Here is a 15,683-nt window from a genome sequence, read left to right as displayed (position 1 = left end):
ATCAAGCAATCACTTCAACAAAACAAAGTCTCACGCTTTCTCCAAGCCTACAAGAATACACAGTGTGCTCCATTTAGTCATTTGCTAAACCTCATAACACCATACCCTAAAATCTCTACTTTCAAGGTATCCTTCTCCCTCTACCCCAGCTTCCAGCATTCCAGCTGAGTTATATGTAATGAGAAATGAGTTATATGTAATTCCAGAGTATCATCTGTAGTGGATTTTGAACCTTTCAGGCAACAAGAAGTTTGACCATTATGGATACATTAGAAAATATGAAACTACCACAAATTTCACAACTAGGGACAAGGAAGCCCCCTTTTCATACACCCCCAAAGTTAGGGGTTTCTCACAAGAAAGGCTTTCAGTTACTCATACCTTATTAGACAGAAGGAATCTGGAGGCACCACAGCAGGTTATGGAGCTCATGGAGCTCTCTACTCAATACTGTCTCTAGGCTCGGGTCAGCCCTAAAGACCAGCTGACAAACTTTCCTTCAGCACCTCCCTCTCACCCTTTAATGATTTCAGGCTGATTGCCAGTAGCCTTTCTGTGGTCACACCAGAGCAATTGCAACTCCCAACATGTGCAGAAGCAGGTGCAGATGCTGCTGGACTCAATTACTGTATCAATGAGTAGGTGGGGATCTACTTGCATTTCCAAAAAAAAAAAAAAAAAAAAAAAGAAAAAGAAGAAAGTTTAATACTTAAAAGTTTTCTAGATGATTTTCCAGACAACAGTTATGTTGCACAATTATACAGCCTTTTATACAGCCTTATCTCCCACCCACTGAATTTGATGGAAAATTTACCTTTGCATGTACAAGTAGCTTTACTGAGACACTGTAAGAGGAAGTAATTTGGTTTATAATTTCTCTAACAAAATATCTGGACTGTGAAATGTAGTGTTCATGGTAAATAAAACGTTTCACTGCACTTTGGAAAATAGATACTATTTCATATCCTGGTCTTTGTATATTCCTCTACAAAGAGTGTTGCCATTGGCCAACACCTAGAAGCACTGGGGTGGGTTTGCTAAGCTCAGCTGCCGTGGATTGACACAGATTTCAAATGGCAGACACCTGCATTTTCCAGCAGAGGAGCTGGCACAGAATTGGGGCTATCATTTCAGATATAAATATAGACAGTTGGTGTAAAAGGCAGGTGTCTATATTTGACTTAATCAGTTTATGCTCTCTGTAGAGCAGAGAGAGAAACAAGCCACAGCACAGGATGATTTAGCTGACCTCCCTCAGCACTCCTGAACTAATATGAATCACACCCTAGACAAACACGTTTCTTTCCATTAATTCTAAAAAGACCTAGAGATGCCTAAATTGAAAAAGAATACTTCATTTTTATAGCTGTATTATTAAGTGTCTTGAATCCTGACTGCTGTGCCTGTATTATACTAAAAGTACAGCATTTCTTCAGCAAGGATATTATAGATGTGGTAAACTTCCCACAGGTAAATAAGAGAAAGAAATCAGGTTGAGTGGAACAATTCTCTAAAACTGACCCTAAGTGCTTGATGTGAGCAAGGATTTTCCAACACAAAGTAGATAATTATGGCCATCCCACTGAAAATGGGATTTGAATGGAAGGAGGAAAAAAAAAAAAAAAGTGGTTTGTTTTTGTTTTTTACCTCTGAAGTTTTTGTACCCATTATAAAATTGGCTGGGCAAAGAGAGACTGAAGAGTATTTCTAGTCTTCTGAGCAGATCAATGCTCCTTGGTGAGGAAGAGTGCTCTGTGCAGGCATGGACATGCAGATGAAATGGATGCAGAGGAAGAATAAAGTATTACAGATTCAAACAGTTGGATCCTTCACCCCCTGTGCAGAGGCTTAAGTGAGTCCATAAGGAAGGGGCCGGAAGTGATTTAGGTCAGACTAAAGCTATGATTAATACAGGATTTCTGTACTAGTTCTGCCTTTAAGAAAAAATAGACATCTATGCAAGATACCATAGCGAGGCAAGCTATACCCTTAGTGACCCTCAGGATAATTTCAGTGTTTTCTAGAAGGAGCAAGCAAACATCAAAAGATTCAATACTTCTATTGAGACTAGAGCCTGCTCCATTTTTTTTTTTATTAATGTGTAGAAAACAGCCTGGAAATTTTACAATCATGAGGTTTTTTTCCACAAGATGGAGAAAAATCTGCATTTGATTTACTTCAACATCACCACTGTAAATGTACTTTGTAAAGGAGAGGACTTGAAATTATTAATTAAAAAAAAAAACAAAGGAAAAGCATGTTCATCTTTTTGTTCTCTGCACATGTTCAGTTTTACAACTGTTACTGCACAGAAATAGCTCTACTGACACTGATGAGAGAATTTCACTTGCTGTGAGTGAGCTCTGCAAGTCTGTATGATGTGTGTAGGCCTGATTTGCAAATGCTAACTATTGTGACTTAAAAAAAAATTTCAAAGGTTTCCATTTGAAGCTGCAAGTTCAAACCATTTCATTTCATAAACAAAACTAACTTTGAGATAGAAGAAGTAGCAAAACACAAACTTCTTTTTTGTTTACATTCCCCTCTAATATATATATTATTTTTTTTATTTAATGTGGTAAAAGGCAAAATAAAAGAGTACCCTGTGCCAAGTTTCAAATACGTATGAAATTTCAAGGCTTATTATGTTATTAAGCTTCTGAAATAAGGATTTGTATTTATAAAAAAAGTGCTGACACAACCTGCACTCTGAGCAGTGGTAATGCCACCACCAAGAGCACGGTTCCCATGCAATGTGAACAGCCCCAGATCTCCTTAGCCTAATAAAATGAAGGATTTAAAACAGAGGAAATAATTTCCAAGAATCATATTTCTGCTGTCATGTTTGCTGTCACATTTGGGTTTAAAAGATGGGAAAACACAAATCTATTTATATGTTCTCAAGTTACACCCACAAAACAGGATCCCAGAGAAATTCTCACAAACAGGGTTTGCAAGAATACAGCAGAAGTGTGTGTAGGTAGATGTGGGTGACTGGATGGATTATGTATGTAATCAACATGTAAAGCTCTGTAATACTGGAAATAATAAATTGTTGTGAAGGGGTAAGGGTGGAAAGTGCATTTTACATGGATTATCTGCCCTAGTTCCTGTTCTTATTTTTGGAAAGCAATCAGCTCTTCGTGAGAACTCAGCACCACGCTGAGCCACCCTGGGGCTTTTCATGGCCCAGCCCTTCACTTTGCATTATCATCTGTTAGCAGCCACATCCTGTGCAGACTGATTCATTACAGCCAAGAAAGGCTGAGAGAGCAGGAGACCCTCTGAATCCTGAGGTCTGAAATCACACTATCATAGTTCTCTCAGTGCACTATATAAAATAAAGCTACTTTTTCAAAGGCATTGCCACTCATTTTGGTAATTATTCCAAATAAAAGCTTATTTTAAGACAATATGTTATTTTAACTCAAGATCCTTGCAAATCACTGTTAACTCATATGCCTGATTTGGAAGACCATATGTTCATCCCAATTTAATTTAGACATAAAACCAAATAATTTTGACCACTTTTGCTTAATAGCTATGGTCAAACTCAAACAAAAATCAGGAAATCATAAACTGATCATAAACTGAACTCATATACTGATACTGATAGTATGTTCATACTGCTTATGAAGATTTATTCATTGATGTATATGAAGTACAGTATTATTTTCAACTATGGTAATATTTTTGGTTTCTGTGAAGCTGAAGTGCACGCAGTCAGAGATAATAAAGTATGTTGAACTTGTATTTTTAAACTCTAAAATGCATTACTTTTGAAACAGTATGATTTCCTGATGCATAACTAATGAACACAAATATGTTGCAAGTCAATTGAAAAATCTGAATTAGTGTCACAGTTTATTACTTTCCTTTTCACTGTATTTCTAAATATCCTAATATCTCACAGCAGTTTTAAGCATGAATTTAAATGTAAGAGCAACTACGAGATTCTTGCTTTACACATAGATGAAGACACTTCAGAGATAAAATGACCAGTGGATAGAGGATGGGCTGGATGTACTAATCTTCAGTCTTAAACTTCCAGTTTCCTGCATTAACTCTGTGACTTTAATTTAAATTCTTTGATGTATTTGTTTTAAAGTTGCAATGCACACCTGAGTCTTTGTACAGAATTTTTTCTGCCTCCTCTCATGTTTACAGCAATAGCAGGACAAAAATTAATTCTGTTCATAAGCCAGTTCTGTGACAGAGTGGCAGAAACACAATTGCTGAACCATGTAGAAACACAGTTTGCTGGTACCAGTGCTACCACAGCAAGCAGTGAGGGATGTGTATTTATGTGGCAATAGGAGAACTGTCAGAAAGCATCAGTGTGGGCACAGTCCATGAATCCCATTTGTCTCCTGTGTAACATGACTTATTACAGCTAAATTACAGTGACTTTAAATGGACAAGTCCATTTTCTGAGCTAATTAAAATCAGGGAGGCTAGTACTTCTAAGGTTAGCAAAATTCAGCATAATCAAGAACAATGGAATATATATATATATCTCTGATTTTAAAAAAATTCATTGGCTGGAGTTCAAGGGGAACAGTGCTACTAATAATCCATAGATTGCCATTTTACTGTATCCCTTATAACAGGAACCAAATAGGCATAAACTGTGTTTGCAGAGACATGGATATGTTTCCCAAAGAATCAAGGTTCTATTAGAAACTAAATTGACCACAGAAACACCTCAAAACAGCTGAAAACATACATCATAGATATATATATATATATTCAGAAATACTGTGGAGACTTTACACCTTTTGTCTGCAAACTGTTAAAGGCATCTTAGAGGTCATCATGCAACTGGTGTCAAGAGAACAGCAGCCCATGCTTCAACAGCATACAATAATTCTAAGATCAGCATAGTTCAGCTAATGCAAGAAACAAGAGGATATTTTTAGAAAATTTCCCTCTTAAAGGTCACCTTCATCCCGTTAAGCCTGCTTTACAAAAAGACTGGTTTTACCTAACCAAGTCATTAAAGCAGAGGTGAACACTCTTGATCCTCTCCATTCACAAACTCATCCTTTTGATGCCCAATTCATTCATGTTCTAATATCAAAACAACCTGTTAAAGCTTACAAGGCAAATGACACTGGAACAGGAAAGGGATGAAGATGTTATGCTCCAAAGGAAATCATCCTAAATTACCATTCATAAACTGGTAACAGAAGATAAGTGGCTACAGGGCTGGCTCTGGACTACATGTAGGGTCTGAGGTATCAGGCTTCACACCTTTACTTTGTCTGACCTAAATTCTACCATTCTGGTATTTTTAGAAAGAACCTTGAAATGCGGCAGCTTGTGAGCCAGCCAGGAGCCCTCAGCACATTTAACAAGGCTCAACAGCCCTGCTAACTTTCTCTTATGTCAATTGAGATTAATGCAGTGATTAGGTGACTTTCTTAAATGAGGTATTGTTTCATTTCAGCAATAGGAAAGCTACAGTGTATAAAATAATAAAGACTTTGAACCAATTCAGCAGTCTAAAATCATATCTATTTCCCTAGGGTTCATTGTGTCTTTAAAAGCTAGGAAATCACAACAGTTTCAAATCCTCTCTCCCTCCACACACCCCACAGCCAACAACTGTACTTGACCTTCTCCTTTCTAACTATTCTGTCATCTTTAGCTCTTAATTCTAGTGGAGCAGCTGTGTAAATATAGCCAGAACTAAGAAACTATAATCTTCAAAGCTCAGGGATTATTCTCCCTTACTTTCCTGAGCTTTTTGAAAGCAGGTATTTAGCCTGGAAGTACTGTCTAGCCTCCCTGCCTACTTTTTCGCCTTAGATTTTGGGTTTGCCTTTGAGTAAAATCAGTATGTGACTACTCAGTCCCATGGGGAGCAGGCAGGCAGCATCACCCACCCACCCACCCAGAGGCTCTGGGCTCATTCCCAGCCAGCACCAACAGAATGGGACACTGGCAGGGAGGAAACTGAAGTCCTTCATGTGCTGTGTGGGTCTTTGGTCAGCTAGATCTACAAAACTGCAATTTTTCTTTTTTTTTTTTTTTTTTTACAGATGGTTTAAGAAGACTGACTAATGGTTTGAAGAAGGGCAAGGCACCAGCTATGTATTGGTGCTTTATTTTGTTCTCAGACAGGCAGGATGGCTGTGGGAGCCCACATGACAACCCCCAGCACCAGCCTGCTGTGAAGCCAGGCTGTGTATTCCCCTTCAGTGTATTCACACAGCTCTGCAGTCTCATAGTGCTCCTAAAAATAATCACAGCCTGCAGAGCAGCATGAGGGGCAGGCCTTCACATATACCTATGTCAGTCAGGATTTAAAAAAAAAAAAAAAAAAAAAAAAGAGCTTTCCTCAACCCCCAGACTAAACAAACAGCACCCTACACATCTCTCCCAGCAGCAACAAGGGTTGTTTTGGCTTGGGGACACAAATCTATCAAAGCCGGCTGTAAACTGTGACCCTCTCAAAAGATGAGTCACCCAGCAGTAAAGTGAAAACACTGATCCTAAAAGCACTGATTCATGCCTAGATTTCTCTCAGAAGTTAGGCAGCATTATGAGCACACATTTGCCAGCCTTCATGCACTGCAATCTGACAACTGACTCACGATTGCATGTTAGGACTAGTGCCCTATACGTGGGGGATGCAGGTCGACTGTGTTTTACACACTCTGCCTTACCAAGCCCTTTGTAGCATCAATTTGTAGTATCTAAATCCTCCTTCCATGTCAAGAATGACACTCACCTCTCAAAAAGTTTCAGCCAGACACTAATTAACACTCTGCTATTAGTAAACAAATGATCCAAGATACAGAAAACATCCCCCAAGGAGACAAAACTGCTTCACTCAGACCGGCTGAGGTCCAGAAGGGCTTAGCTAGCCCCCACCTGACTGCTTCCAGCTCCTTGATGGTCTGTGACCACAAAGTCCTGGGTAATGAACTCCTGCAGGCCCAGAGTGCTCTGTAAAGGCTACAGAAGCACCCAAGTCAGGCTGGGAAGCATGGGCTGGCTGTGGGTATTGCTTTCCACACAAAGGATCAATCGTGTCTCACTAAAACATGAAAATTTGAAGAGCAAAATGTTTCACTTTTTTTTTTTCCAAATATAAATGCACATTCAGTATAGTGCAACTTAAAAGTGATCTGAGAACCTGGAGCCTCATCATCCCACAGTATTTTTCCTAGTTGAAACAGTCTGATGCTCACACACAGCTATGCAGCTAGAAATCAGAGACCTGAAGGCTGGTTAACTGTGATTGTGTAGAAATAGCTGAGGCAATGCTATGCAAACTTTCATGAGCTAAAACAAGTGGTAAGGTGACAAGACCTTATAGCTTGTTCAATAGCACCGATTCAGATGCAATTCCTTACCTCCTTAGAGAAGCAGGTTAAGATAGTTACCTGAAATCTTGCAGAACACAGCATTCATCTGTAGCCCTTTGAGCAAAAAGCATTTTCAATTTAAGATTTGTAACTCCAGCATTGTAACAACATGACACCTGCTTACTCAGCTACTCTGAAGATTTTCTTACACATACCAGTATTTAGGCCAGAACCAACAATTCATCATATGGAAAAATGTGATCCACACCTGGCAGGACCGTGCCAGCAGGAACTCAATCAGTTCAGATGCTGAATGCTCTCCTGCAATCATTGTTTTGTTCATAGTTCACAAAACACTTTCAGAGGTAAAGCTACCACATTTGTATACTGTACTCTCAGGACTGTCACTGTAAAATTCCAGCAAAACAGTTGTAATACAGATAAAGGCATAGCTTGAATTTAAAAATCATCCCCTAGAGTCTTCTACTTCCAAGCCCGTATTAACACAGTAAGAACCATGACATTTCAGAAACAGTACTCTCCACCTTCTCTCACTTTTCCCTCCAGAGTGCTAGAGTACAGATCTGTCAAGTCTTTGTAATTAAAATCATTCACTGCTGTTTTTATGCATAGAAGAGTTGAGAGAGACTGCCACCAGATAAAACACTAGGATGTTTAATATGCAAAACAAAACACAGTTGTTTTTTTTCAAGCAGTATGCCTTTTCAACTATTCCCAACAGAAGCCTAATGAGTACTGAAAATGGAGCAATTTGTATTTGGTATCAGTTTGTTTACCTGGTACAAAGAGCCAGCCTGCCATCTCACCTTCCTTAGCCCAGGAGCACAGTGCATCCAATAGGAAGGAAAGTATTAGCCAGATTATACCAGTTAGACACCAAATTCATAGGACTCAGCATCACTAATACAGCTTTTTCCTCAGGACTAAGAGTAACCAACATTTTGATGTGCCATCAGTTACATAAACAAAAATGAAAATATCAGGGTTTTGAGAGAGAGTATTCTGGCATGTGGGTGTTCTGGTTCAAACTTAGCCATTTTCATTTGCAGGCTAAACAAAGTTTTTCTTGTCTATGTTTGGGTCCTGAAACTAATTAGAAGCTTGCCATATCAACACATTCTACTCATTGCTGTAACTTCCCAGAAGAAAATTCACCCAAGGCTTAACTGCAGATGAATTCCTCAGACAGCTTCAGATACACAAGGCTAAAGACATTAAATCAAGTACCACCTGAGAGTACATGTGATGTATGCAACATTGCCTATTTAGTGTTGCACGTATCACAAAACGGGCTCAGCTCTATACAAGATGTTTCAAATTGTGCAAGAGCCATCACTTTGGAAGGGTCATGGCAGCAGATATTTCTTCCATGAATATAAAGACATACCATTGATCCAAAGTTTTCAATGAGATAACTCCAGTTTCTAACACTGTGACATTTATAAGCCTCACCACATTTTAAGACTGGTTATTCAACAGAAATACTGATTTGAGTAATAGCAGAACTATGTGCACAGAGGTTGATAAGAAAGTACCACTGCAGCACAAGAAGTCAAGACACCTTCTCTCTGCAGGCTTGTTTTCAATTGTTTATTGAGGTTTAAGAAGTCATCCACATTTCTATAAATATAGACATTACTTGAGTAAGTGACTTACAATGTCACCAGTGCAGGTACATATATAACCAACATACAAAAGCTCCACTGGAAGCTACTTCAGTTTATTCAAAAAGGACCAAGATGTCATAAAAAAAACGAAACAGCTGTCACTTTCAGTTATAGAAGACACTAAAGTGCATTTTTGGTTATCTCCTGGTCGAACAGCTGCTGGTTAAAAAGCTTGTTTTTTTTTTAACATAGCTAAATTACATTGATTGACATTCGGTTTGTAGCTGTCATCCTCCTGATACATGGCAGCAGGTAAGAAAAATGTATTACTTTGCTGGTTGAGAGGAGGAAATTGATTTTGCTAGTTTCTACTTTTTCTTTTTTCTTAGTCTGGTATTTCCAACAAAAGTTTAAAGATAATCTAACATTCTGATGAATTTCTACAGCACCACTAGAGTTAGTCTTAAAAATCCAGGCTCTGCTTTAGCCCTTTTAATTGCTAACCAAGTATCTAAAGTCACTTGAAGCTCTGTACCAGTAAGAAAAACTACCCTCCCTTTTCTGTCAAGCACTATCCTGCCCAGTTAACACTGCACACTCTGTAAACAAGAACAGTTTAAAGCATAATTAAAGCAGAACACAGGCCCATCTTGAAAATCTTCTTCCCCCTTTCCCTCCCCCCCCGCCCCCACCCCTGGTAGTGTCTAATGTTTGAGTGTATAAAGCATTATTACATTCCTAACCACAAAATACTGTAAGAGTCACAACAAAAAAAAGCATACGTTGAAAGTGACATAGCAATACTGCTTTAATAAAATGGGATATTTTGGGGAGATACAAGATGTGCTCTGCTAATTATAACTCCATCTTTACCTCATTTTAAGTATGTTATATTGCCAGGAAAGTCACCAATAGGGCAAAGAATGCTGCACTGGTTAGAACCACAGCAGCCAGAGTTGTTCTTTACAGCTCCTTTACTGCAATTCATTGACTTTTGATACTAGGAGGACATAAAACTCACCATTCAGAAATAAATTACTAATTTTGAGTAACAGTTTAAACCTGATTAGCACTGTGTAATGATGAATGGCTACTTCTAAAAAATAAGAACCTTATATACCAAAAAACATGCTATATGTTGAGAAATCACTTTTACATGCTCCATCGTGTTGTTTACAGTTTTTACTTGTCAAAGTCTTTCTTTTACCAGTTGAAGAATCCACAGCACTTAAAATTTCAAGTGTTTGAACTGAACGTGATTCAATTTCAAAAAGTGCCAAATTAAAAAAAAAAACCTACACATGTAGCCAAGCTTTCATAAAAATCCTCAAACAAGGTAAAAAACCAGCCTCAACAAAATTATGGGTTACTAGCTTCATACATGTTTTTAAAGCTGTATAATGTTCACCTAAGCACTCCACTTACGAGCATTAGAAATTTAAAAATACAGAACACCTTCAATGCAAATTGCTTGCAGAGGGCACCCTCAAACATATGACTACAACACTAAGCAGAAAACCCTCGTTTTATTTGGCTATTTAGACATCCATGTCACATATACCCACCCATCCATTTCCTGATAGCATTACATCATCTATTAGGGCTTCTGAAATAATACAGAGCCAAAAAACTCAGAAGAAACTAGTTAAAAAAAAAATAAAAATCCACAACTGCACAGCCTTCCTGTACACAGTAAGGTTGTGCAACTGATTGTTCAACGTAACTAAGCTTAACGGCATCCAAACAGGCAGGCCTGGCTTTGGAAGCTGTCTTACGTCAAATTTTGACCATGTAACTACTCTAAAATAGAAAGGTCAAAAAAGAACTCATCTCTTCTTTTTCTGCTGCCTCAACATTTTCCTTCGCTTAATTATCATATCATGTAGTTTCTCCAGTCCCTCTTTAAGTCCGTCTCCAATGATTGCACAGGTAGGCTGCAAATGCCAGGGTGTAGAAGAACTCAGCTCACTCATTGCTAACATTTTCTCTATTTCAGAAAGGGAGAGAGAGTTCCTCAGGTCCTGCTTGTTAGCAATGATAAGGACAGGTACTCCTTGATTCTCAGATATCCTAGTAATCTTATGTAGTTCTGTTTTGGCCTCCTCCATCCTCTCAACGTCGACGGAGTCCACCACAAACACGATGCCATCCGTGCACCTTGTGTACGACTTCCACAGCGGCCTCAGCTTCTCCTGGCCGCCCACATCCCAGAAGTGGAAAGTGACCGTCTTCGAGTTGCCTAGCGTCACTTTGATTTTCTCCGTATTAAATCCTTTAGTGGGGACAGTGTTGACGAACTCATTGAACTGCAGTCTGTAGAGCACCGTCGTCTTCCCAGCGCAGTCCAGCCCCAGGATGACGATGTGAAAGCTCTGGAAGGAAGGCAGGCTGGAGAGGATCGGCGTCTGGTCCGAGAGTCCATTCCCCATTGCCAAAGGGAAGGTGACAGCAGGCTGCCACGAGCAGAGGCGGCTCCCGCGGCTGCGCTCGGATCCTGCCAACGACACAAGCGGCCTTAGAGCCCGCTCCGCCGGCGCTGCGCGCCCGCAACGCGCCGGCCACGGCGCCGCCGCCCCGACTGCGGGGGCGGCCGCGGGCAGCGCGACGCGGAACGCCACACGTCCCCCGCCCCGCCCGGCGGCTGCGGCCGCTCCCGGCACTGCGGCTCGCCCGGCACCTGCGCCCCTGCCGCCCCTCGCCGCGCCCCAAGCCTACCGCGGTTCCCTCAGCGCGGGGAGGGGCGCGCTGCCCGCCACCCCATGGCCACGCGCCGCCGCTGCTCCCGCGGCCGCTTCGCTGCGGCTCCCGCTGCTTCTCCCGCAGTCGCTGCTGCTGCCGCTGCTGCTGCCGCTACTGCTGCGGCTCCCACAGTCGCTGCTGCTACTGCTGCTCCCGCTCAGCTCCTGCGTCTCCCGCTGCTGCCTCTGCCGCCTGCTCGACTCTCCCCTGCATCTGGTGGCGGGGCGCCTCCCAGCGCGCGCCTAGCCCCGCGCGCCCCTCCCCGCGCCCTCCCATTGGCCAGGCCGCGCTCGGGGGGCGGGGACCGAGCCGAGCTCCCCCTCGCCCATTGGCCGGCGGCGCCGGCCGCTCATGGAGAACCCGAGTATCGTACCGTCCGCAGCCGAGCGCCTCGGGCCGCAGGAAGGGGCCGCTCCCCGCCCACGCCCTGCCTTGAACAGTCCCCGCTCCTCCTCCTCCCCCCCCCCCCCCCCCCGCCGAGGCGGAGCCGCTGCCTCACGCGGCCCGTTCGGGGCAGGCCGGCGCGGCCGCGCCCTCCGCCTACGGCAGCCCCCTGCCCCGCGGCGGGCGGCAGCGCCCCTCGTTCATTGGGCGCGGGTGCCGTCACTCCACCGCGGTCCCGGCCGCCCTGGGGCCGGCTCTGCTGTGCCCCGCCCCCTCTCCACACCCATTGGGTGTAGGTGCTGTCACTCTCGCGCGCCCCCTGCCGGCCCCGGGCGGTGCCTCCCCGCGCACCTGCGGGCCTGCCCGGGGCGTGCGGCCCGGCTGGGGCGGGAGAGCTGAGGGCCCGGGAGCGCCCTCGGCACGGGCGGGCTCGGAGCTGCTTCTGAAATAAAAGTGCCAGCCTGGCTCTGTGCTCCCATCGTACGTGCTGTATGTGCCTTTGACCTGTCCCCGCGAAACCGGAGAGACTGGCCGGGAGGGGCCGAGAATAACGTAGTGGGTGACAGTGTTCTGATGGACGCGTGGCGCACAGGGATGGCAGCAGTGTTCCGGTCTGAGTGAACACGCACTGGTGCCTGGCTAAGAAAGGTTGCAAGAAAGATTTCCCACAGCACAGAGACATGTTAGGTAATCCTGCATTTTCATATCTCAGGCAGATTGGAGCAGTGAAACGTTTCCCAGAACTAATTACGAGTGTCTGATAACACATTGACTACATTTACTGTTTCCAGAGCATACAGGTGTTAGAGGAGGCCTGCAGGAGGATTGTTTTCTCTCAGCTCTTCTTGCTGCCGTACCATGGTTCTGTTCCCCCCAGTGCTCTAAGGTTCACTTAGGCCTTTGCCAGCGCAGTTTGCGCGGCTGTGCCAATGCAGATGGTCACTGTGCCTGTGTCGGGTGTAGCCCGGACCAGTGTGCAACAGCACACAGGAGGATCAGAGCAGAGCATGCTGCAAAAGTCTTCATCTACAGTCCTTAGATAAAAATTAATAAATCAATCTTTACAATAAAAGCATATATTTAACGGTTAGCTAACTCTACCAGTCCAAGTGTATGTTTTTTCCGTAGTTAGTATCACAATCGTAGAATCATAGAGTAGTTTGTGCTGGAAGGAGCTTTAAAGATCATCTAGTTACGGCCCCGGTGTTGCCACATTTCTCTTCACAGAGAAAGGCGAGACACAATTCTTCCCAAGGATTTCTGAGATTCACATTCTCTGGACCTCAGAGAAAGGGAAAGCACAATTCTTTTCGCTTGCTGTGCCTGTGTTGTGCCAAAGTAGAATGGAATATGAAGATGGTTTATCCAAAGTGAGGATGTTTTTTTTCCTTGGCCTGTCCGGGCCAAGAGTGCATGAGTGTGTGGACTGTGCAGTTGTGTGCAGGGTTGAGTGCTTGGCAGATTCAGTTTTAGATGTATAGAATACTATAGTATAATAAAGTAATGAATTAGCCTTCTGATATCAGTGGAGTCAGATGCATCATTCTCTCCCCTTCGTCGGAGTCGCCTTTGATTTGTGATACCCCACTGCTGTGGGCAGGGACACATTTCATTAGAGCAGGTGGCTCAGAGCTCCATCCAACCTGGCCTTGAACAGTTCCAGGGATGGGGAATCCACAGCTTCTCTGGGCAACCACCCAAATCTTAGACCAGCTGAGCTTCAGTAAAAGAGAATGGTCATTTTCAATATTAGTCTTGCCTTTTTGTCTAGAGGACTTCAAGATTTCTTGATGTGCCTGCTGAAAAGGGTTCATTTACAAGAATATTCGGACGATCATATTTCTTTTTTTTCCCTTTGAAAGCATTGTAGTCCATATTTTAAATCACAGGTAATTTTATGTAAAAGAGAAGTAATTGAATAGTAAAGGGACATATAATAGCAAAAAAAATTCCATCGTGTGCTGTAGGCAATGCTTCATGTTATTAAAGTGTTAAAATACCCATTCTAGTAGTACTAAAAATAGAAAAATTCTAATTTGCTTACATCTGAGATTAATATTTCCATACTTTTATCTTTGCTCATTATTTACATCCTGATCTTGCAGCTGATTCTTTTTGGAGGAAGTGGCTGTTTGTATAGGAAGGTGATTTTACATCTATGGAAAGGAGAGGTAGGTTACTACCCCTAAGGCCAGCTGGTAAGGTTTTTGATTTGGCGGTATTTTACAGTACTTTTGCATAACATAAAGAACTGCATAGCATACAATGTAATAGAAAAACATCTATAGTGAGAGGAAAATTCGGCCTTAATTATTTAATGGATGGTTTTCAGTAATTCAAAATTCGGAGGAAATCAGCTAGAAATACCTTGTTAAGGAATATTACTGCAGATAATAGATTTATTCATAAAGTTTGACAAGCTGAAATAAATCAAATTGACCTTTATCTCCATGCACAAAATTAACTATCCCCTATTTTTAATGGAAAAATAACCCTATTAGATATTATGGTCTCCTAACCTTTGTGTCTGATTGTTACCAAGGTCCATTCAAACTTTAACACAGCTTCCTAATAATACATTTTACAATTAATTCCATGAGAATGGATCTTGGCTAGCTCCTCCCCTCATGGAAGGTATTTTGATTTTGAACATAAGATGCATGAGGCTTGTTTTTATCTCTTGTTCTGCTGAAAAGCAGTCAATACATAATATTTTATTGGAAAGGGAGGGATAAAGAACTGATGTTTTTTTCTAAGGTATAACGTATCCAACACAGTAGGTGGGGAAGGAATCTCATAAATCTTGTGAAAAGAGTTTTATGACATCAGGGAGGTCATTTAAGATTAGACAGAAATTAGTATCTTCAACAACATGAGCATTCCTGTATTTGTAAATATATACATGGAAATAATCTGTGCTCTCCAGAAAATGCCTGGACACTCCCTACAGTTAATTTATCACATTTACCTGTTGTAACTTGCTATGAAGTGAATTATGATCTCTCTGGGGCTGAGACTATTTTTCACTGTAAGTCTTCTTTGCACCTTGATCTTAATTAATGCCTGTAGGCACTTCTGCAAAACAGCTATTAAATAACAATCCAAATGGATCAGCTCCTCCCATACACTTCATGCTGCTTTAGAAGTCAAATGAGCAGACTGGGCAGGTGTTGTGGAGTAATGCTATCTAAATTAGTGGGAGTGTAGAAGAGTTGACACATTCAACCTCTGATAATTGAAGGTAAGGGTAAAGCAAGGCTCTGATTATCCTGTAGAAGTCTTGAGTGAAGGAGCTGTACAGAAAGAGCACCTTTCACACTTTCCAAGTGTGTAGCTAAATATGGGGGAGTGGGCTGTTCTTAGATGACAGCAGAAAATAACTGCAAGATACATGTAAGAGGAAACAATGGTGAAAGGCTCAAGCCATGTGCAGAATTTTCAATGCAGAATAAGGAGGTGCCTAATTTCTGTGTACGGGTAATTTCACATACTGATACTTTTCTCATTTCCTATCTAATCTCTACAGATCCGAGTTCTTTCTGGCTCAGCATTCCTTAGTTCATGAAAACAACTGCAGCTTCAGCTTCTATGGGCTAAAAACCTTCTCCCCTTTCCT

General features: G+C 42.1%; 1 protein-coding gene across 1 annotated transcript; it reads right to left on the bottom strand.

The window, feature by feature from the left end:
• Positions 1-9,727: 9,727 nt before the first annotated feature.
• ARL4A (ADP ribosylation factor like GTPase 4A) lies at positions 9,728-11,885 on the bottom strand. The gene is made up of 2 exons (XM_066564765.1): positions 11,660-11,885; positions 9,728-11,438 (listed from the first exon to the last, which is right to left on the bottom strand). Exon 2 carries the CDS (start codon positions 11,371-11,373, stop codon positions 10,771-10,773), a length of 603 nt encoding a protein of 200 aa, XP_066420862.1. The 5' UTR covers positions 11,374-11,438; positions 11,660-11,885; the 3' UTR covers positions 9,728-10,770.
• Between the last annotated feature and the right edge of the window lie 3,798 nt (positions 11,886-15,683).

Source organism: Molothrus aeneus, chromosome 1, assembly GCF_037042795.1.
Source record: "Molothrus aeneus isolate 106 chromosome 1, BPBGC_Maene_1.0, whole genome shotgun sequence".
Lineage (NCBI taxonomy): Eukaryota > Metazoa > Chordata > Aves > Passeriformes > Icteridae > Molothrus > Molothrus aeneus.
This window is presented reverse-complemented; position numbering and strand designations above follow the sequence as displayed.